The 24,492-nt window shown below is 41.5% G+C and overlaps 1 protein-coding gene and 1 long non-coding RNA gene across 7 annotated transcripts in view; both read right to left on the reverse strand.

The window, feature by feature from the left end:
- LOC132858830 (NACHT, LRR and PYD domains-containing protein 12-like) overlaps positions 1-24,492 on the reverse strand; it is a 291,009-nt gene that overhangs the window by 226,543 nt on the left and 39,974 nt on the right. For 3 of the 6 annotated variants that reach the window (XM_060889340.1, XM_060889338.1, XM_060889335.1), the window contains 2 exons: positions 21,641-21,814; positions 18,872-21,387 (listed from right to left, as the gene is read on the reverse strand). The exons of 2 other annotated variants lie outside the window; for them this stretch is intronic. In XM_060889340.1, the coding sequence (XP_060745323.1) occupies positions 21,381-21,387; positions 21,641-21,814 (181 nt within the window). In that variant the 3' untranslated portion in view covers positions 18,872-21,380. Of the gene's footprint in view, positions 1-18,871; positions 21,388-21,640; positions 21,815-24,492 lie in introns of those variants that run through there. One more of the 6 variants, XM_060889337.1, reaches the window with a different exon arrangement.
- On the reverse strand, positions 2,831-4,016 carry LOC132858982 (uncharacterized). Its single transcript, XR_009649693.1, has 2 exons — positions 3,745-4,016; positions 2,831-3,671 (listed from the first exon to the last, which is right to left on the reverse strand). It is a non-coding gene; the product is annotated as an uncharacterized LOC132858982 (long non-coding RNA).

Genomic DNA, 24,492 nt, shown 5'->3' on the forward strand with positions numbered 1-24,492 from the left:
GGTCTCATTTATAAAGCGTGCGTACGCACAAAACGGGGCTGGAAACGTGCGTACGCCAGTTTTCGCGCAAAGGTTGTGATCTATAAAAAACTTGACGGGAAAATGTGCGCACCCTTAAGCAAACTTTCAGCTGTGCGTACGCACATTCTGGAGACAAAGGGAATTGGTGACACAGATGGAGAGGTCGTGAACTGAAGTTAGATTGTAGAAAATACATGTGAGAAGAACGATTATAAGAATTAATGACATTTAATTTTCACTCCATTTCATACGCTATTTCCACATTGTCATGAAGATTAAATCCAACAGTGTTATTTGTGCCGATTGTTTTAGGCTATATACATCTAGTAAAATCCAAACGTAATTCAAAATGTATTAAAAAATAAAATAATAATAATCAGCGCTACTCCGTCCAGGGTGTATCCTGCCTTGATGCCCAATGACGCCTGAGGATAGGTACAGGCTCCCCGTGACCCGAGTAGTTCGGATAAGCGGTAGAAGATGAATGAATGAATGAATGAATGAATAATCAGCGCTGCCTTACAGTCACACCATCCACAACGGGAGCGCAGGAGGAGATGGCGCGACTACATGTGATGCAGAATAGCATGAAATACCCTTTTATTAGAAAACTGCAGAGCACAGTGTAAAAACGAAATATTTTCCTTAATGTACATATAGCTATCATAAAATGTCAAAGTCTGCAAATACAGTCATGAAGCACAATTGCTACTCATCATCGGTCCTAACTATTACGGTGTTCATTACAAAACCGTCATGAAGAAGTGTGTTCACTATAACATTTTCGTCTTAAATTTTCGCCCACAAATTAATTCTGTGATTTTGTCAAGGTGTTAACGATCAGTCTAATTGCTAGAAACATATAAATCCTCCGGTGACCCGGGTATGTAATCCTTCATGATGGCACTGCTGGCACTGTTGGAGGATTACGCCAATGGCAAAATAAGGAGAGAACGAGTTTTCAGGGACCATGATGGTTTCCTGGCTAATAAGCCGATTTAGATTCCCTAGAGCTGTGCTCTTAGAACTATGTGTTGAAATGGGTCCAGTATTAGAGAGGGCAACATGCCGGAACCATGCCATCCCAGTCCAAATACAAGTCCTCACCACTCTGGGGTTCTAGGCAACCGGCTGTTTCCAGCACGAATTGGCAGACAGGTAAATTGTTTATATAAAAAAAAAACTATAAGTAATCCTCAACTTTGTCTCTAAGACCTTTTTGTATATGAAATAATTCTATTGGAATCTATAATCTCACCCTATAGGTCTGGTATATCACAGCCGTCCCTGAGTGCCATAATATCTGTCGTTTTGAATGGTATACTTAATATGGGTAGTCGATACATCAGGTTCCCCTACACTGTGCGAGAACAGGCCGAAATTAAAATGCAATTTGCAGCAATGTCTAGTTTCCCAAATGTAATCGGCGCAATTGACTGCGCTCATGTTGCTATAAGGGCACCATCTGAAAATGAATTTGCTTATGTTAATAGAAAGCATGTGCATTCTATTAATGTGCAAATCATATGTGACTCCAACATGACCCTCACAAACATTGTGGCACGCTGGCCTGGTTCAACACATGATTCCTTTATCCTGACACATACAGTACTGTAACAGTGTAGGGAACAGACTAAATGCAGTACGTGATGGCTGGCTTCTTGGTGACTGTAACTGTAACTTGGAAACTAACAATTTTTCATTCATTCATTATCCGAACTACCTCGGGTCACGGGGAGCCTGTGCCTATCTCAGGCGTCATCGGGCATCAAGGCAGGATACACCCTGGACGGAGTGCCAACCCATCGCAGGGCACACGCACACTCTCATTCACTCACGCAATCACACACTACGGACAATTTTCCAGAGATGCCAATCAACCTACCATGCATGTCTTTGGACCGGGGGAGGAAACCGGAGTACCCGGAGGAAACCCCCGAGGCACGGGGAGAACATGCAAACTCCACACACACACAAGGTGGAGGTGGGAATCGAACCCCCAACCCCGGTGGTGTGAGGCGAATGTGCTAACCACTAAGCCACCGTGCCCCCCTACGCACGGTTTTATAAATCGGAATTTTTTTTGGCGTACGCCATTTTTCGCTTTTGGGCGTACGTAAACTTTTAGGGATCCTACGCACAGTTTTATAAATGAGACCCCAGGAATGTTCTTTCTGATGAAATCTCACCTGCAAATAGCGGAAAAAATTTGCAGAGGCAAGGGCTGCTTTAGTTGGTCAAAGGAGCCTTCATTGTAGAGGTCTTTAATTGTGGTTATGCCTATTTGTTTCCATTGAAAAAAGAACTTATCGTGTAGTCCTGGGGGGAAAGCATGATTATGGCAAATCGGAGTATACAGATATACATCTGGAATTTCCAAATATTTCTTGATTTGTTTCCATACTTTAATTGAATTAGAAATAACTGTATTTCCATTATAACACTTTAAGTCTATTTTAATGGGACTATTAAGCATGGCAATTAATGAAGTCTTATTACAGGAAGCTTCCTCTATTGCTAACCATTCTGGTTTGTCTGGCTCCATTAAACTGCTCTTTATCCACCACACTAAAGTGTTTAGGTTAGCTGCCCAATACTAATTTTTAAAGTTTGGAAGCCCAAACGTTCCTTTATCCTTGTGTGGTGATGGGAGGGGTGTTAAGGGTTCTAGAGCAATTACTAAAATACAAACAAGATAGATATTGATTTCGACTACGCCACCTTGGGAATTTCACCCAAAGAATTTGAAAGGGACACCTACCACTGGCATACACAAGTTCGTATCACCAATTAGAGTCAGAGACATAAGTCACAATACAAAGTCCTCTTTATTGACACTCTCATTAAAACATTAAAATAAATAAAAAACCTTCAGCCAAACGAGCTACAGATCTTTCTTGGACAAATTAAGGGACAGGGACTAAAGCTTACCAGTACAGAAAAACAGAGCAAAAGGCCACACTCATAGGTGAATCACTGCACTTCACTGTTTACGCACACCTACAGTGAGATAGTCACAACACACTTGTGAGGAAGTACCACCACCGAAAGCCAGTCCTCCACCCCAGTGCTCAGGCCCTGCCAAAAAAAAGATAACATACATCAACCACAGTCACCTTAAAGACTGAGTCAATTCAAGAAAACAAAAGTAAATAATTCAATTCTCACAACCAGTAAATAGTTGCTCCAATAAATCAACTTCTACAAAATATAAAAAAAGAAAAAAAAGCAAATAAACTTTGTAACCAAATTATATAAATAGAAACTAAATCCAATACAGTTAAAATAAAATAACTTAGACAAGAAATCACGAAATCCAGACTAACTGTTCAAACCCCAGAAGCAATACAAAACCAAATGCAACTGAAGAACAACAGCAAGCCAAAGAATCAAATCAACATTTCAAATGAAATACTTCAAAAATAATACATTGTAAAACTAAAAAGACAAAATATGGAACAGCCACAAAAAGAAAATAAACAACAGATAAACTTGGAAGCAGGTTTGAAAACAGATCTGGAAACCCGATTGGAAACCCGATTGGAAACCGGTTGGAAACCCGATTGGAAACAGGTTGGAAACAGGACAGCACTGCAGTCATACAAACGCGGAGCACGCCCGACTGGAATAATTACGAGCCGTTACGACACCTATAAACAAAGGGAGACTGTTACTCTGTTAGATATGTTCTCCATTCTAATACATGTGTGCCTAAATACCTACCAATCGCAGACATCAACGTTTTATAGGAAGCCAATGGAATCTTTCACAGAAAACGCCGTTACAAAACAGTGATCCAGCACTGCGTCAGGTGCTCACAGCTTCTCCGATATCTATGCCCGATTTATGTGCCGATACTAAACAGACATTACAGCGCGACTTGTAGGGTCAAGGCAGAAGTGCTCTTCAAACCAATCGCCGTCTCTAAAACACATTAAAACAGTGCACTTCTCATAATCAAACACATGCAATGGCCAAGAAAACAACCAACAGCGTGTTCCTCTTACCGTCTCAAGCAATTGCATCTAGTTCCGGGAAGTGACAGAAGCGCGTTAGTGACGTAGCAAGTAACCAAGTGACAAATCCCAGGTAACCATGCATGCTCCTGTTTTTATAGCTCTGTGGAGCTGCCAATAAGCTAACGCTGCACCTGCACCGTGACGTAATCGGAGTCACTCCTCCTGCCACACTTGGATTTATTAAGATGTTTTTTATTAATCCTTGCTGTCTTATTGGCCCAAATAAAGTTTGTTATAATAGATTCTAGCTGTTTAAAAAGATAAAGGGGAATAGAAAAAGGGATAGCTTTAAATATATATAAAAATCTTGGAAGTACAACCATTTTATAGCGTTTATTTTGCCTACCCTGGACATGGGGAGTGTTTTCCAAAAGGTTATATTGTCTTTAAGTTGATCAACTTGCTTTTTCCAGTTTGTTTTTAAAAACATGTTGGACTTTTTAGTAATTATTATACCTAAATATTTGAAATGCTGATTTGCAAGGAGTTCTTGATCATGGTCATCAGAAATTGGCATTAGTTCACTTTTTTCCCAATTAATTGTGAATCCAGAGAAACTGCCAAATTCTTCAATAAGCTTGAGTAGTGGTGGAATGGACTTTGCAGGATTAGAAATATACAAGAGAATATCATCTGCATACAGATATTGGGGTCTGCCCATTATTGTTATAGGTAGTGATGGCCAGTTCGTGAACGAATCGTTCTTTGAACAAGTTCTTTTTAGTGAACTGGATGAACCGGTTCACCAAATCGGACTGATTCGTTCTAAACAGTTCGTGTCTTGAGTCAGTGCTGATCCACAAGTTACTAAAGTTACTCACTTTCGGTCATGCCTGACAGTCGGTCCGACTCTAAATAAACTAATATCCCGGAGTATATGTAACTCCTGTACACTGAACTGAGACATGTTGTGCTGAGAGAACTGTGAGCTCGAGCTGTTGATACTGCGCATGCGTGAATTACTGAACCGATACAGCAAATCATCAGTACAGAACTGAGAACTGCTTGTTTCGGACACGTCCGAGAACCGATGAACTGATACAGCGAATCATCAGTACACTGAACTGAGAAGTGGTTCTTTCGGACGCGTCCGAGAACCGATGAGCTGATACAGCGAATCATCAGTACACTGAACTGAGAACTGGTTCTTTCGGACGCGTCCAAGAACCGATGAACTGATACAGCGAATCATCGGTACACTGAACTGAGAACTGGTTCTTTCAGACGCGTCTGAGAACCGATGAGCTGTTGATATTGCGCATGATTGAATCTCTGAACTGATACAGCGAATCATCAGTACATTGAACTGAGAACTGTTTCTTTCGGATGCGTCCGACATACAGTACTGAGAACCGATTAGCTGTTGATACTGCGCATGCGTGAACCTTCAGAGCAAATTATACATATTGGGATATGCATAGTAACTAGTAGGGATGAGCGAGTACAGCATTATCTGTATCTGTATCTGTATCTGTTAACCATATGAATTATCCGTATCTGTACTCGGAGTGGGTGGGGCCTAACCCGGACACAGGCGGGGCTTGTCTTGAAATGGGCGGGGCTTTAACTGGTAATAATTAATTTGTAATATTTATAACACTAGCTTACTACCTTTATGTTTTTATGAAATACAGCAAAAACGTGTCAGACACTCAGTGACTGGTTACTGGTTAGAGACAGCTGAAGGTTTAAAAAAGAAAAAAAATTTCCGACAGGCAGAGACGCAATGCGAGTCGCATTCTACCAAGCAAGCACCACGTCTGAACGAACCCAGTTGAGTTGTCTTGATTGGTAACAGCAGATGCACGTACATTATTTCAATCCATTTAATAAATTCTGGACCAAAACCAAATTTCTTTAGAGCTGCAATCATATATTTCCATTCTAATTGGTCAAAAATTACACGTCTTTGAGTTTTTCTTATGATAGATTATATTAAACAGGCATCTCAAGTTAAAGTAAATATGTCTGTTGGGCATGAAGCCGGTTTGGCTGGTTTGTATGTTTTCAATCTGTTTGCAAGAATTTTGCTTATAATCTTGAATTCAAGGGAAATGAGAGAGATTAGACGATATGAAGACATTTGCTTTTCATTTATTCATACATTACATTTCACATCCGGGTTTCAGAATTAGTATTATATTCGCTTCATACATTGTTGGTGGATATTTATTGTGTGTTAGTACATCTTTAATCAATCTTTGAATCATAGGTTGTGCCTAAATGTTTTGTAAAATTCAGCACTAAGGCCGTCCGGACCAGCAGATTTATAATTAGGCAACTGCGATATTACTCCATTTATCTCTTCCAACGTAATTTCTTTATCTACGAATTGTTTTGCTTCTGTGCTGAGAGTAGGAAGATTTAAATCAGAAAAGAAATTCTCTATTGACTCTTCAGTCATATCGCACTTTGATTCAGAGACATCTCTGTAGAAATTAGCAAATAGTGAATAATTATTGAAAAATAAATAAATACAAAAAATAAAAACACTGAAATGTGACAAACGGTACCTAAAAAAATCATTGAAAAATATGGCATACTAAGTGGAAGAGTGTAAGAGATGAAAGCTGTCAAATTGTGTGCTCTGCTTAGTGAAAAACAAGGAGGCATTTTAGTTTTAGCTAAATGCTAAGCTAAATTGCTTGGCTAAATGCTAAACTAAATACTCCTTAGTGATAAAAAACACTGATTTCAGCTAAACAACATGACAGTAAACAATAACAATGATGCTGCACAAGGCATTATTTAAACAGGAGCTAGAATTCTATGGCATCACAGACCAAGCTTTTGAAGCCAAGCAAATGGCGCCGACCATCTTCTTCTTCTTTCGGCTTTTCCCTTCAGGGGTCGCCACAGCGAATCATCTCTCTCCACCTAACCCTATCTTCTGCATCCTCAACACTTGCACCCACTAGCTTCAAATCCTCATTAATTACATCCATATACCTCCTCTTTGGCCTTCCTCTTTGCCTCCTGCCTGGCAGCTCCATGTCCAACATTCTCCTACCAATATACTCACTCTCCCTCCTCTGAACATGTCCAAACCATCTTAATCTTGCCTCCCTAACTTTGTCCCCCAAACGTCCAACATGGGCTGTCCCTCTGATGTACTCGTTCCTAATCCTGTCCAATCTTGTCACTCCCAAAGAGAACCTCAACATCTTCAGCTCGGCTACCTCAAGCTCTGACTCCTGTCTCTTCTTCAGTGACACTGTCTCTAAACCATACAGCATGGCCGGTCTCACCACTGTCCTGTACACCTTCCCCTTGATTCTTGCTGATATTTTCCTATCACACAGAACTCCTGACACCTTTCTCCACCCACTCCAACCTGCCTGCACTCGCTTCTTTACTTCTTTAAATGGCGCCGACCATATCTAAGCCTAATAGTGAATTGAAACTACAAATCTACCAGAGGGTAAGGTGACTTGAGCCAGGCCACCACCCACCCTGTTGTATTTTATAGCTACTGGTTGAAAAAATAAAAACACTGGAGTATGAAAAAAAAAAAAAAAGAAAAGCATTGAAAACTATGGCATACTAAGTGGAAGAGTGGAAGAGATGAAAGCTGTCAAATTGTGTGCTGTGCTTAGTGAAAAACAAGGGGGCATTTTAGTTTTAGCTAAATGCTAAGCTAAATTACTTGGCTAAATGCTAAACTAAATACTCCTTAGTGATAAAAACACTAATTCAAGCTAAACAACCTGACAGTAAACAATAACAATGATGCTGCAAAAGGCATTATTTAAACGGGCCTTCAAGCTTTTGAAGCCAAGCAAATGGCACCGATCATATCTAAGCCTAATAGTGAATTGAAAATACAAATCTACCTGAGGGTAAGGTGACTTGAGCCAGGCCACCACCCACCCTGTTGTATTTTATAGCTACTGATTGAAAAAATAAAAACACTGAAATGTGACAAAGTACTACTTAAAAAAAATTAAAAATAAAAATAAATAAATCATTGAAAACTATGGCATACTAAGTGGAAGAGTGTAAGAGATGAAAGCTGTCAAATTGTGTGCTGTGCTTAGTGAGAAACAACGGGGCATTTTAATTGTCGCTAAATGCTAAGCTAAATTGCTTGGCTAAATGCTAAACTAAATACTCCTTAGTGATAAAAACACTAATTCAAGCTAAACAACCTGACAGTAAACAATAACAATGATGCTGCAAAAGGCATTATTTAAACGGCCCTTCAAGCTTTGAAGCCAGACAAATGGCGCCAATCATATCTAAGCCTAATAGTGAATTGAAAATACAAATCTACCTGAGGGTAAGGTGACCTGAGCCAGGCCACCACCCACCCTGTTGTATTTTATAGCTACTGACTGAAAAAATAAAAACACTGGAGTGTGAAAAAGAAAAAAAATCATTGAAAACTATGGCATACTAAGTGGAAGAGTGGAAGAGATGAAAGCTGTCAAATTGTGCGCTGTGCTTAGTGAAAAACAAGGGGGCATTTTAGTTTTAGCTAAATGCTAAGCTAAATTGCTTGGCTAAATGCTAAACTAAATACTCCTTAGTGATAAAAACACTAATTCAAGCTAAACAACCTGACAGTAAACAATAACAATGATGCTGCAAAAGGCATTATTTAAACGGGCCTTCAAGCTTTTGAAGCCAAGCAAATGGCACCGATCATATCTAAGCCTAATAGTGAATTGAAACTACAAATCTACCTGAGGGTAAGGTGACTTGAGCTAGGCCACCAACCACCCTGTGTTATTTTATAGCTACTGATTGAAAAAATAAAAGGATGGGGCCCTGGTTGCACCATACCGGGCGACGTCACGGACCTTGCTTTGTGGGAATCAGCTGACTTCGACTGGGGACATCCTCGGACGGTGGAAGGAGTACTTTGAGGTTCTCCTCAACACCACCGACATGTCTTCCACTGGGGAAGCAGAGGCCGAGGGCTCAGTTGTGGACTCATCAATCCCCCAAACTGAGGTCACTGAGGTAGTTGAGAAGCTTCTCATTGGCAAGGCACCGTGGTGGATGAGATCCGCCCTGAGTACCTCAAGTCTCTGGATGTTGTGGGGCTGTCTTGGTTGACACTCCTCTGCAACATCGCGTGGTGGCTGGGGACATTGCCTCTGGACTGGCAGACTGGGGTGGTGGTCCCTCTGTTTAAGAAAGGGGACCGGAGGGTGTGTTCCAACTGCAGGGGGATCACACTCCTTAGCCTCCCCGGAAAAGTCTATGCCATGGTACTGGAGAGGAGAATTCGGCCGATAGTCGAACCTCGGATCCAGGAGGAACAATGCGGGTTTTGTCCCGGTCGTGGAACACTGGACCATCTCTATACCCTCGCCAGGTTGCTGGAGGGTTCATGGGAGTTTGCCCAACCAGTCCAAATGTGCTTTGTGGATCTGGAGAAGGCATTCAACTGTGTCCCTCGTGGTGACCTGTGGGGGTGCTCTGGGAGTATGGGGTCCGCGGCCCTCTGCTAAGGGCTGTCCGGTCCCTATATGACCTGAGCAGGAGTTTGGTTCGCATTGCCGGCAGTAAGTCAGACTTGTTCCTGGTGCATGTTGGACTCCAGCAGGGCTGCCCTTTGTCACTGGTCCTGTTCATTATTTATATGGACAGTTTTTCTTGGCGCAGTCGGGGGCCGGAGGGAGTCAGGTTTGGGGACCATGGGATGTCGTCTCTGCTTTTTGCAGATGATGTTGTCCTGTTGGCTTCCTCAAATCAGGACCTTCAGCGAGCTCTGGGACGGTTTGCAGCCGAGTGTGAAGCGGCGGGGATGAGAATCAGCACCTCCAAGTCCAAGGCCATGAGGTCATGACCGAAAGGACAAGATCCCGGAAACAGGCGGAAATGAGTTTCCTCCGCAGGTTTGCTGGGCGCTCCTTTAGAGATAGGGTGAGGAGCTCGGTCACTCGGGAGGAGCTCAGAGTAGAGCTGCTGCTCCTCCACATCGAGAGGAGTCAGCTGAGGTGGCTCGGGCATCTGTTCTAGATGCCTCCTGAACGCCTCCCTGTGGAGGTGTTCCCGGGCATGTCCAACCAGGAGGAGGCCCCGGGGAAGACCTAGGACATGCTGGAGGGACTATGTCTCTCGGCTGGCTTGGGAATGCCTCGGTATTCCCCTGGAAGAGCTGGAGGAAGTGTCTGGGGAAAGAGAAGTCTGGGCATCCCTGCTTAGACTGCTGCCCCTGCTACCCGGCCCCGGATAAGCGGTAGAAGATGGATGGATGGATGGATGGATGGATGGATGGATGAGAGTTAATGACCTAGAAAAGCTCATGAAACAAAGAGTTTTATCCGCTAAGTTTGCCAAACTTTTCGAATGTAAAACTAGTCACGTATTATGTATCTTACCCTACAATAGTTCAACATGATTCACAGGAAAACCATGTGACAACACTAGATCCAAAGTGTGACCTTTCTGATGTGTAGGGCCATTGGCAGAATGTGAGATATTAAAAGAGTCCATAAGAGATAACAACTCTTTGACCAGAGGCTTTGAATGACAGCAGACATGAATATTAAAGTCATCCAAAATTAAGAGACTATCAGAGCGTGACACTAAGGAAGCCAATAAGTCCAAAAATTCTCGAATAAAGTCCTTATTAAATTTTGAAGGTCTGTAAACCAGGGTAGAGAGCAGTGAAGTGGGAAAATTAACCATGAACAGTTGCACCTCAAAACTTTTGTAACCGCTTACACTTAAAACAATTCTTGAATGTAGTTGCAATTCCACCTCCTGGTCTAGACTTAATAGTATAGGAGCAGGATTCAAGCTGTTTTATTATGGTGTGGATAGTAAGAGAAATGGGGTAGGTGTGGTCCTGAAGGAGGAGTTTGTGAGGAATGTTCTGGAGGTGAAGAGAGTGTCAGACAGGGTGATGAGTCTGAAGTTAGAGATTGAAGGGGTGATGTTGAATGTTGTTAGTGGTTATGCCCCGCAGGTAGGTTGTGAGTTAGAGGAGAAAGAGAGATTCTGGTGTGAATTTGATGAGGTGATTGAGAGTATTCCCAAGGGTGAGAGAGTGGTGATAGGAGCGGATTTTAATGGACATGTTGGTGAGGGGAACACAGGTGATGAGGAGGTGATGGGCAAGTTTGGAGTTAAGGAAAGGAACCTTGAAGGACAGATGGTAGTGGACTTTGCTAAGAGGATGGACATGGCTGTGGTTAACACTTATTTTCAGAAGAGGGAGGAACATAGAGTGACTTACAAGAGTGGAGGTAGGAGAACACAGGTAGACTACATCCTTTGTAGAAGAGGCAATCTGAAAGAGATTAGTGACTGTAAAGTGGTAGTGGGAGAGAGTGTAGCCAGACAGCATAGGATGGTGGTGTGTAGGATGACTCTGATGGTCTGTAAGAGGAAGAGGTCAAAGATAGAGAAGAAAACTAAGTGGTGGAAGCTGAAAAAGGAGGAATGTTGTGAGGAATTTAGACAGACGTTGAGGCAGGCTCTGGGTGGTCAGGTAGTGCTGCCAGATGACTGGGAAACTACAGCAGAAGTGATCAGGGAGACAGGGAGAAAGGTGCTGGGTGTGTCATCTTTAAGGAGGAAAGAAGATAAGGAGACTTGGTGGTGGAATGAGGAAGTTCAGGATAGTATCCAGAGGAAGAGATTAGCCAAGAAGAAGTGGGATATGGACAGGACTGAAGAGAATAGACAGGAATACAAGGAGTTACAGCGCAGAGTGAAGAGGGAGGTGTCTAAGGCCAAGCAGAAGGCATATGACGAGTTGTACACTAGGTTAGACACTAGAGAAGGAGAGAAGGACTTGTACAAGTTAGCTAGACAGAGGGATCGAGATGGGAAGGATGTGCAGCAAGTTAGAATTATTAAGGATAGAGATGGAAGGGTGCTCACAAGTGAGGAGAGTGTACAGAGGAGATGGAAGGAATACTTTGAGGAGCTGATGAATGAGGAAAATCAGAGGGAAAAAAGAGTAGAAGGGGTGAACTCTGTGGAACAGGAAGTAGATAAGATTAGAAAGGATGAAGTCAGGAAGGCTTTGAAGAGGATGAAAAGTGGAAAGGCAGTTGGTCCTGACGACATCCCGGTAGAGGTCTGGAAGTGTCTAGGAGAGGCAGCAGTGGAATTTTTAACTAGTTTGTTCAACAGGGTTTTAGAAAGTGAGAGGATGCCTGAGGAATGGAGAAGGAGTGTGTTAGCGCCCATCTTTAAGAATAAGGGTGACGTGCAGAGTTGCAGCAACTATAGGGGGATAAAGTTGATGAGCCATACAATGAAGTTGTGGGAAAGAGTAGTGGAAGCTAGGTTAAGGAAGGTGGTGGAAATTTGTGAGCAGCAGTATGGCTTCATGCCCAGAAAGAGCACAACAGATGCAATTTTTGCGCTGAGAATGTTGATGGAGAAGTATAGGGATGGTCAGAGGGAGTTGCACTGTGTGTTTGTAGACTTAGAGAAAGCGTATGACAGGGTGCCAAGAGAAGAGCTCTGGTACTGTATGAGGAAGTCTGGAGTAGCAGAGAAGTATGTCAGAGTGGTGCAGGACATGTATGAGAGGAGCAGGAGAGGAGCAGGTGGAGGAAAACCTGGAGAGGTGGAGGTTTGCACTGGAGAGAAGAGGAATGAAAGTCAGTCGTAGTAAGACTGAGTACATGTGTGTGAATGAAAGGGAGGGAAGTGGAACAGTAAGGTTACAGGGTGAAGAGGTGAAGAAGGTACAGGAGTTTAAGTACTTGGGGTCAACAGTCCAGAGTAATGGAGAGAGTGGGAAAGAAGTAAAGAAGCGAGTGCAGGCAGGTTGGAGTGGGTGGAGAAAGGTGTCAGGAGTTCTGTGTGATAGGAAAATATCAGCAAGAATCAAGGGGAAGGTGTACAGGACAGTGGTGAGACCGGCCATGCTGTATGGTTTAGAGACAGTGTCACTGAAGAAGAGACAGGAGTCAGAGCTTGAGGTAGCCAAGCTGAAGATGTTGAGGTTTTCTTTGGGAGTGACAAGATTGGACAGGATTAGGAACGAGTACATCAGAGGGACAGCCCATGTTGGACGTTTGGGGGACAAAGTTAGGGAGGCAAGATTAAGATGGTTTGGACATGTCCAGAGGAGGGAGAGTGAGTATATTGGTAGGAGAATGTTAGACATGGAGCTGCCAGGCAGGAGGCAAAGAGGAAGGCCAAAGAGGAGGTATATGGATGTAATTAATGAGGATTTGAAGCTAGTGGGTGCAAGTGTTGAGGATGCAGAAGATAGGGATAGGTGGAGAGAGATGATTCGCTGTGGCGACCCCTGAAGGGAAAAGCCGAAAGAAGAAGAAGAAGTTGCAATTCCACCTCCATGGTGCACAGATCTAGTGCCACTTTTCCACCGAGGCAGTTTGAGTGCTGGTTCGGAGCCAGAGGCTAATTTAGAACCAGTTCTTTCTTTTTCCACAGCCAAAGCAGTGGTTCTTAAGTAGCACCAAAACGTTGCTGGTCTAGACTTAAGAACCGCTTGTGTCAGGGGCTGTGGGCGGGGCTACTGTTAGCGCATTTGATAATGTACCTTAAGTATACTAATGTTTAATACACTTTTACTTTACCGCTATATGATACATTATCAGCACACATGATAGTAAGTAGCTACATGCTAAGGCTAACTTTTTTCTGTGTTAATGATAAAATAACGTTATGTACTTTCTTGATAACAACCTTTGTTTATACAGATTACATGGAGCTGCACGTACACGTTGGATTCGCCGCGTTTGAGTGTTAATTTAGGTTCACAAAGCCATGAGCATTAACAGTAAAGCAATATCCGCCATTGTTGATGTGTTTTTGTTTGCCGCTGCTGCGCTAAAGTTGCTGTGTAACGTGACATGTATACAGTGACGTCAGACTCGGCTCTGTGATGTTCTCTATCCGGTGGAAAGGCAAACCGGTTCTTAGATGGTTCACCAGTGGAACCAACTTTGAACCAGCACCAGTGCTAGCTCTGAACCAGCACCCGGTTCTTTTTGGTGGAAAAGGGGCATAGGAGAGTTACAGTATAGAATGAATAGTCAGGAGGAGAAAGTTCAACTAGGGTTGTATGATCACCCGGACTGAGCCATGTTTCTGTCATGAATAAAAAATCCAAGTCGTGAGTGAAGCAGAAGTCACTTAAAATGAATGCTTTGTTGGACACAGACTTAACATTTAAGAGCCCAAATTTAACCGGACGATCCACAAGCCAAGGACAATTTGACAGGAGACTGGTTGGTGGGAAGATTGTTGAATATTCCAGAAATGCAAGATTACAGAGGTTGACTCCAGCATACATTCTAAAATGGGAGAGGTGGACAGGGGACCAAACAACTGATATTTGGTCAGCAGCACGAGATCGACGACAACTGACAGAATGAAATTTGCGACGAGAGCCGCGATGAACATAGCGTCGACGACGGGCAATCCCCAAACCACAACAGATATTGTAAGTTTTTTCTGGTAATGCCAGTGATGTGTTCAGCTGTATCAGTTCAGCAGGCGAATAACGAAAAACCATTGTACAAAAAAACTTGTGTGGAATAAAGTTGCCGTGCCGTGCACGCTGAAAGAACAGCTCTATACCGACCAGCACGGAAAAAACGATAAGCCATAAACAACGCATCTTTTCTGTTTACATGACCATGTTAGGAAACATGTTAGCCTGAAAACCACACCAACACACCCTATTGGGTAGGAATAAGGCAGACCGGATAAGAAAGCCCCAGACCTTTAAAAACCCAAACTCAGAGAAAACAGATAACAGACCAGAGAGAAAGTAGAAAACTTACTCACGGGTCGATATGCTGCAAAATTGGGGAGAAGAGGGGATCAAGGCTCGCAGAAGGTCAATGAGGGACAGAAAAAGATTACGAAAAAATGTCAAAAAGTATAGCTTATCCGGTAAACAGCTTGGTCATTAAATGGTTCATCCAGAATATATAATCCACAGAAACCATAAGTAGAAATGCATATGCAAATGCAAATTACCATTGCAGAAATTAATCCATAAAGACGAAGGGGTAAGCTGCAGCAAAACATGTAAACCAGTGTGTGTCGGCGATACTCAGATGTCTTCCAAAGCATGATGCAAAATCCACAAAAGATAGAGACAAATAAATAAATAAAAATCTAAGGTTGAACAGTTCAAACAAACAAACAAACAGACAAAAACACCGGAGAGCAGCGGCAGACAAACACGCCAGCGTTCACTCAACCGGAAGAATGTGCAAAACCATAGGGGAAAACATCGACTGTAAAAACCAGCCTGAAAAAAAAGTCTATTTTGTCAATTCCTGTCATCAAGAAGCTTTGCACCACTCATCTTTGCAGATTTGTTCTAATTCAGCCACATTGGAAGGTTTTCGAGAATGAACCACCTTTTTAAAGTCGTGCCACATCATCTCAATAGGATTCAGGTCAGGATTTTGACTTGGCCACTTTAACGTCTTCATTTTGTTTTTCTTCAGCCATTTCCCCAGTCTCTTTCTTATGGTGGAGTCAGGAACACTGACCTTGACTGTGGCAAGTGAGGCCTGCAGTTCTTTGGATGTTTTTGTGGAGTCTGTTGTGACATCTTGGATGAGTCGTTGCTGCGCTCTTGGGGTAATTTTGCTCGGCCGGCCACTCCTGGGAACGTAGACCACTATTCCATGTTTTGGCCATTTGTGGATAATGGCTCTCACTGTGGTTCACTGGAGTCCCAAAGCTTTAAAAATGGCTTTATAACTTTTTTCAGACAGATAGATCTCAATTACTTTATTTCTCATTTGTTCCCGAATTTCTTTGGATCTTGACATGATGTATAGCTTTTGAGTATCTTTTGGTCTACCGGATTTTGTCAGTCAGGGCTTATTTAAGTGCTTTCTTGATTGTGAAAAGTTGTGGCAGTAATCAGGCCTGGGTGTTGCTGAACTCAGGTGTGATAAACCACCTGAACTCAGGTGTGATAAACCACAGTTATGTTATGTTTTAATGGGGGGCAAACACTTTTTCACACAGGGCCATGTGGGTTTGGATTTTGTTTTCCTTTAATAATAAAAACTTTTATTTAAAAACTGCATTGTGTTTACTTGTGTTATCTTTTAATACGCAAATTATTTTTTCCCTGAACATCGGTTTCTAGCTGGATAACCCTTAATCATCGCTAGCCCGGTGTTTTCTCACACAGAGTATCTGTTTTGTATGAGTTGCTTGGGTGCAGGTGAGGACACATTTGAGTTCTGTCCCTGTACAACCATGTCTAATAGTTTTGAGAATGTCCTCATAGGCATCTGGCTGGTGGTTAAAGAATAACTCATATTGGTGGAGGAATCCCATGCAGCGATCCGCTGAGGCATCAAATATTTCTGGCAACGCCATGTGAAGTGGGTCTGACCTGCTTCGAGCTGTGCTAAATCTGCTGGATTTGCTGGTGACAGGCAAACATGTAAACATAGAAAAACAGCCAGAGAGTCTATAAAACTGAATAGCAACTAATGAGGCTAACAAAACAGACAAGGGCTAAACTATCGGTGTGAACACTCCAAACAGAACAAAAGGGTCATACACATAAAGGCCTACAACAGAGGCAAGAGAAACGGCTTTGTACTGTATGCAACAGATTTGACGAAACTTCGCATGGATGAGAGCATGCTCTTCGCTTTCATGCTTGCACACCTAGAGGTAAAAACTGGAAGTGAACCTCCATAACCCCAGATGTCAGTACTCTGATGAAGGCTCCCTCTGGGGCATTACTGATGATGTTCTCACAGATTGCTTATTTTTAACTCCATCGACCACCTGCTGAAATCTGACCATTCTTTTAAGCAGTACATAGTGAAATGAAACAACATTTCTCCACGACCATGGTGCTGCATAAAACAACACAGAGCTAAGGACTTAAAGTAAATTTTCCTAGCTACATAAAGTGGCTACGCCTGTGCAACCTAGTGCAAACAGTGCAAGACAAAAGACAGTGCAGACAATACAAAACACTACAGAACAAAATATACAAAATTTATTTGTGTTAAAATCCCTCCTTATTGTGCTCCTTGAAACAACATCACTTTTTTTCTAGAGCAGCCTGTATTTCTCTCCAAGTTGTTTGTGGGTTTGTGTAGTATCAACAGAACCTCTTATTTTCTCTTTATCAGAATTTGAACAGCACTTACTGGCATTTTTAGGTGTTGACATCTTTTTATTTATTTTTTCTAGTTTCCTCCCGTAGCGCCTCTTTACCGCTCTGCGCACACTGTAAGAAGCAGCCTTGTACTTATCCATGTCCCCGGTGGTGAGCCCCTTGTTGTAGGCAGAGGAGCGGGATCTCAGTGCATTGCAAATGGTTTTATCCACCCACAGCTTCTGGTTGGGAAACGTTCTGATGGTGGTTTTCTGTACCGTATCATCCGCTATTGTTCCGATGAATCCCACAACTGCTTCCGTAAACATGTTGACATCATCAGAGCTGCGCCTGAACATGTCCCAGTCTGTGTCATCTAGAGTGTCCTGCAGAGCTCCCTCTGAACTGGAGATTCCTGTTTCAGCCTTAGTTTGTAAACAGGCATGAGGAACATGGTGGCATGGTCCAATTCCCCAAACGGTGGATGTGATTGTGCCTTGTAGCTGTTCTTAAATGGTGTGTAGCAGTGGTCCAGTGTCCTTTCGCACCTGGTGGGGCAGGTGATGTGCTGCCGAAAGTTTGGTAGTGCGCGTTTGAGGTTGGCACTATTAAAATCTCCCACCACAATGAGTGCAGCGCCCCGATGCTATGTTTGGTGTAGCGTTAGTGTCTCTTGTAAGTCCCATACTGCAGTGTCCATGTCCGTTTGAGGTGGAATATATAAACAGCACTGACTATGACCGAGTGGAATTCCCGAGGTAGATAGAAGGACTATCTTGATGGTCAGTAGTTCCAGATTTGGTGTGCAGGAGCATGTAAGAGGAACAGTGCTCACGCTGTCGCCCCAGTGGTTTTTCACCATCAAACACACTTCACCTCCCCTTGACTTTCCTGACTCCAGTGTTCTGTCCATGCAGTAAACCGAGAAAAACTCATCCGGCAGGATGGCGTGGTCTGGTACCACTGTGTTCAGCCATGTCTCGTTGAAGTAGAGAAGGTTGCGGTCCCGAATGTCCTTCTGGAACTTGACCCTTTACCTGTGATCATTGAGCTTGTTTTCCAGAGACTGGACGTTGGCTAATAGGATAATAGGTATGGGAGAAATTGGGGAAATTATAAATCTTGAGGTCTTTCATTTCATAGTGAATGAATCTTTCACTGGTTTGCTGGTTATCCAGATTTGTTGTTTTATTTTGAATCATGTTAAACCTGTTGATTTTTTTTTTTTTTTTTTTTTTTTGATAAAGTGATATTAGTGCTTTAAGATTAAAAAAAGGGGGAAAAGGTACAAATTAGTGACACGTGAGCATTCCTGTAAAGCATGCCTTTCTGTGTTTATTTTACTAATTCTTGTGTTTAATACAGTAAATCTTGTTCTTGAATATTGAATGTCAGGGTGTGTTCACTCTTGTTGCTCCATCTCAAACCTAGGACAAACCTAGCCTTCTGATTGTCCTGGTCCAACTGAGGAGTTAATGCATAAATGTACACCCTTGGTGTGGGTTACATCTGCTTTTACATTGTACACATTCACATTTTTAATCACTTCTTCACCGATATTTTTCTCCTCAATGTTATCTGCAGTGTAAAAAAAAAACTATTGATGCTGAATTTAAAACAACAATGAATCATTTGTTAAATCAACTTAAAACTATCTTGTTAAACTGTTACACTTCAATAAACATCATATGTGAGTTAAACTAAACACTGAATAGTTAACACAATTAACATATGATGTTTCAAAAAAACAGAAAATGGCAATGTTAAACAAACACTACAACACAAAACATTGAGTAAATGCTTTAATTTATAAAAGCAACACAAATTTAGTTTTTTAATAAGTTGGTGAAGGTACAATTCTGTTGCTGCTGATGGCTGTTTAATTTCATTACCATCTACATATTTTCCAACTATTTACTGCAAGTTGATGTTAAAAATAAAAATTATTCATGTTTTATATTGCTTTTTATAAAGTCACAAAATATTAGAAAGTACTGTAGTGTCAGGCAGGAAACACTCCAGTGTGGCTCTGAAAAGGCAAAGAGGGAAGCAGCTGTGCACTGTTTTTCAACCTGCAATTTGTGTTGTTATTGTAACGTCACAGGTGCCTTTCTGGCAAATCTGCGACCATCGGCACACTTCTTTATAGTCTTTTGGTCACGTGCCTATTATTAACTTGTGACACTTGAGTAGCACAACTCGTGCGCCAATTATTTAATTGAATCAATTTTATTGACAAGGGCACTTCTGCAACCCCTACTGGATCTTATCCTTTGAGAAGTTTGGCATTCCTGCTTTATATTTATATTTATATTTATACAAGACATTTTAAGTACCTTTATACAATATCATTTTAGTTATACAGGGAGTGCAGAATTATTAGGGAAGTTGTATTTTTTGAGGATTAATTTTATTATTGAACAACAACCATGTTCTCAATGAACCCAAAAAACTCATTAATAGCAAAGCTGAATATTTTTGGAAGTAGTTTTTAGTTTGTTTGTAGTTTTAGCTATTTTAGGAGGATATCTGTGTGTGCAGGTGACTATTACTGTGCATAATTATTAGGCAACTTAACAAAAAACAAATATATACCCATTTCAATTATTTATTTTCACCAGTGAAACCAATATTACATCTCAACATTCACAAATATACATTTCTGACATTCAAAAACAAAACAAAAACAAATCAGTGACCAATATAGCCACCTTTCTTTGCAAGGACACTCAAAAGCCTGCCATCCATGGATTCTGTCAGTGTTTTGATCTGTTCACCGTCAACATTGCGTGCAGCAGCAACCACAGCCTCCCAGACACTCTTCAGAGAGGTGTACTGTTTTCCCTCCTTGTAAATCTCACATTTGATGATGGACCACAGGTTCTCTATGGGGTTCAGATCAGGTGAACAAGGAGGCCATGTCATTAGTTTTTCTTCTTTTAGACCCTTTCTTGCCAGCCACGCTGTGGAGTACTTGGACGCGTGTGATGGAGCATTGTCCTGCATGAAAATCATGTTTTTCTTGAAGGATGCAGACTTCTTCCTGTACCACTGCTTGAAGAAGGTGTCTTCCAGAAACTGGCAGTAGGACTGGGAGTTGAGCTTGACCCCATCCTCAACCCGAAAAGGCCCCACAAGCTCATCTTTGATGATACCAGCCCAAACCAGTACTCCACCTCCACCTTGCTGGCGTCTCAGTCGGACTGGAGCTCTCTGCCCTTTACCGATCCAGCCACGAGCCCATCCATCTGGCCCATCAAGACTCACTCTCATTTCATCAGTCCATAAAACCTTAGAAAAATCAGTCTTCAGATATTTCTTGGCCCAGTCTTGACGTTTCAGCTTGTGTGTCTTGTTCAGTGGTGGTCGTTTTTCAGCCTTTCTTACCTTGGCCATGTCTCTGAGTATTGCACACCTTGTGCTTTTGGGCACTCCAGTGATGTTGCAGCTCTGAAATATGGCAAAACTGGTGGCAAGTGGCATCTTGGCAGCTGCACGCTTGACTTTTCTCAGTTCATGGGCAGTTATTTTGCGCCTTGGTTTTTCCACACGCTTCTTGCGACCCTGTTGACTATTTTGAATGAAACGCTTGATTGTTCGATGATCACGCTTCAGAAGCTTGGCAATTTTAAGAGTGCTGCATCCCTCTGCAAGATATCTCACTATTTTTGACTTTTCGGAGCCTGTCAAGTCGTTCTTTTGACCCATTTTGCCAAAGGAAAGGAAGTTGCCTAATAATTATGCACACCTGATATAGGGTGTAGATGTCATTAGACCACACCCCTTCTCATTACAGAGATGCACATCACCTAATATGCTTAATTGGTTGTAGGCTTTCGAGCCTATACAGCTTGGAGTAAGACAACATGCATAAAGAGGATGATGTGGTCAAAATACTCATTTGCCTAATAATTCTGCACTCCCTGTATATCCAGTAATATAGCTATACGTATACATGTATAAAAAGTTTAAATCATATTGCAATAATAAGAAAATAATAAATCACACAAACAGTAAAATGAACAGGGTTCAGCTCGAGTTCATGTGGATTTTCATCTGCTGTTCCAAATAATTCCTCAGGTTTTTTATGGGATTGAAGTCCAGGGAATTTTATCCAGGGATCAGAGGTCATTATAAACTCAGTGTAGAATTGTGTTTAGTCTGATTCACTGTACACAATGAACACACTCTTCTCATGTCTCTGAGTCTGTTTAATGTGTTAGAACTAAATGAGTGATGTGTTAATAAATGCATGGTAATGCAGGAACACTGGAGACTTCATCACACACAGATATTCATTAGACCCTGAATATGAAAGAAAAACATGTGAATTAATCAGCACAATGAATCCCTGTTTTCTTCCTTCACATGAATTTTACATCACAACTTTACTGAACACAAAACAGCATTAAGGGGAATCGATAGAAAAATTCTGATTAAACAAAATATAGTGACATTTTATAACCTGATAATATGAAAGTTATTGAAGAGAAATGTAATGTGTATCAATGTGTGATTGATAATGAGGTTAAACTTTTATTAAAAGTTCATTACTCACATCAGTGTCTGTAGTTTGTAATGTTCATCATCCTTAAGATCAGAGAGAGGCTTCTTTCCTGAGTCTCCTAGTTTATTATAGTTCAGATCCAGTTCTCTCAGGTGTGAAGGGTTTGATCTCAGAGCTGAAGTCAGAGCAGCACAGCCTTCATCTGAGACACCACACTTACACAACCTGTAGAGAGACACAATGACACACTCTTCACTGGTTGTACACAGGGACATTTCTAGAGTGTAATCACAGGCCCACAAGAATTTTACAGAAACCTGGAAACACAGATTTATTTATTTATTTATTTGCTTGCTTGTTTGTTTTTCCATCATATAATGTAAGAAACATGACTGTAACTTTGTGCTGCAGATCATTTTATTATTTCAGTTTTACATTTTATTTCACTGTAAAGATCTTTGCTACAATTACACATGTAAACTTTAGCTAAACAACCTTAAATCCACAACTAGTATTTTTGGAAAGAAAACTAAATAACTAGTTTTCTAAATGAATAAATCACTTCAAAACTCTTTCACTGATGATTAAATCACATCCAGTTTTAGAACCCTTAATCCCAGTTCTAATTATTATCGAAACAATTAGTCTATTTATTCGACCTTTATCACTAGGTGTACGCCTAACAACTAACCTCACAGCCGGACACTTACTAATTCAACTATCTACCGCCACAATTACACTAATGCCTATGATGACTACAGTAGCTACACTCACTGCCATCCTGTTAGTATTATTAACACTTCTAGAGGTGGCAGTAGCCGTAATCCAAGCTTATGTATTCGTTCTTTTATTAAGTCTCTACCTACAAGAAAGCGTCTAATATCCCACCAAGCACATGCATATCAGATCCTAGCCCATGGCCCCTAACCAGCACAGTAGCTGCTCTCATAATAACATCAGGTCTATCTGATTTCATTTCCACTCAACAACCTTAATAACACTAGGCCTAGTATTATTACTCTTCACCATATATCAGTGATGACGAGATATTGTACGAGAAGGCACCTTCCAAGGTCACCACACACACACCGTACAAAAAGGTCTACGATACGGAATAATCCTTTTCATTACATCAGAAGTTTTCTTCTTCCTAGGATTTTTCTAAGCATTTTGTCACTCCAGCCTTGCCCCTACACCAGAACTTGGAGGGTGCTGACCTCCCACCGGAATTACAACCTTAGACCCCTTTGAAGTCCCACTGCTTAACACCGCCATTCTCCTAGCATCAGGCGTAACAGTTACATGAGCCCACCACAGCCTAATAGAAGGGGAACGCAAGCAAGCCATTCAATCCCTTGCCCTCACAATCTTATTAGGCCTATACTTTACTGCCCTCCAAGCCATAGAATACTATGAAGCCCCTTTCACTATTGCAGACGGAGTATATTTCTTAACATTCTTCATAGCAACAGGCTTCCATGGCCTCCATGTTTTTATTGATTCAACTTCCCTAGCTGTCTGACATCTACGACAAATCCAATATCAATTTACATCAGAACACCACTTTGGATTCGAAGCAGCTGCCTGATATTGACACTTCGTAAATGTTGTACGATTATTCTTATACGTCTCTATTTACTGATGAGGCTCATATCTTTCTAGTACTCAAAGTCAGCATGAGTGACTTCCAATCACCTAGTATTGGTTAAAATTCAAGGAAAGATAATGAATCTAATTATAACTATAGTAGCTTTCTCCGCAGCCCTTTCCACAATAATATATAATACAACAATAATATATAATACTAAGGTGCTAATTAGGAAACTGATTATTAAGGCATGGCCATGGAAGTGGAGAAGTTCTTCTATTACAGGGGAGGCCGCATCTTGGAATCCTAATTGTGAGGGATGTGCTATTAAGCTATTAAGCTTAAGATATGCATGATTTTAACCTGCAATTTTGCCTTGACAAGGCAGTGTAATATTCTTTTTTACTAGTATCTTTTAGTAGAAAGTGACAGAGCGGTTATATGACTGGTTTGAAACTATTTTATGGGGGTTCGATTCCTTCCTCGCTCATTAATTTGTTCGTAGTTGTACGAATGCTGGTTTTTCAAATGTGTGATAAGGTGGAGGGCATCCGTGCAATCACTCTGCGTTTGTGGAGGTTAGTTTGACAGAGAGTACTTCTTGTTTGGCAGTAAAGGCTTCTCAGAGGCTATAAAGGAATATTACGACTGCTACCAGAGAAATTAGAGAGCCAACAGATGAAATAATGTTTCATAATGAGTAGGCGTTTGGATAGTAAGAGTATTGTCATGGTATACCAGCTAAACCTAGAAAGTGTTGTGGGAAGAAGGTGAGGTTAACTCGTACAAATATTGTTCCAAAGTGGATTTTTGTTCAGGTTTCGTGTATTGTATATCCTGTAAATAGAGGGAATCAGTGTACGAAGGCTCCTATGATGGCAAATACGGCTCCTATTGAGAGGACGTAATGGAAGTGGGCTACTACATAATATGCATCACGAAGTACAATGTCTAGGGATGAATTGGCTAATACGATTCCTGTAAGCCCTCCTACAGTAAATAGGAAAATAAAACCAAGGGCTCATAGTATAGGCTCATAGAAATGAGAAGAGAAAAGAAAACCTTCTTTTAGCAGTTGACAATTTAACATTATTGATCAAATCTGTGGCAAATAAATAAAAGTAGTTACATCTCTTCAGTCTCCTCAGATACAATGTGGGAATATTAATTATTATCTGACTGTAATTTGAGATTTCTACAGAGAAAAGTAAAAAAAAATAAGTAGTAGGACAGGGCACAACATAGGTGGGGTACAGTAAAGTGGGTACCCCATGGGTGGGGTACAGTAAAGTAAATGGGACACAGTGAGGGGGTG

This window comes from Tachysurus vachellii, chromosome 16 (assembly GCF_030014155.1).
Source record: "Tachysurus vachellii isolate PV-2020 chromosome 16, HZAU_Pvac_v1, whole genome shotgun sequence".
Lineage (NCBI taxonomy): Eukaryota > Metazoa > Chordata > Actinopteri > Siluriformes > Bagridae > Tachysurus > Tachysurus vachellii.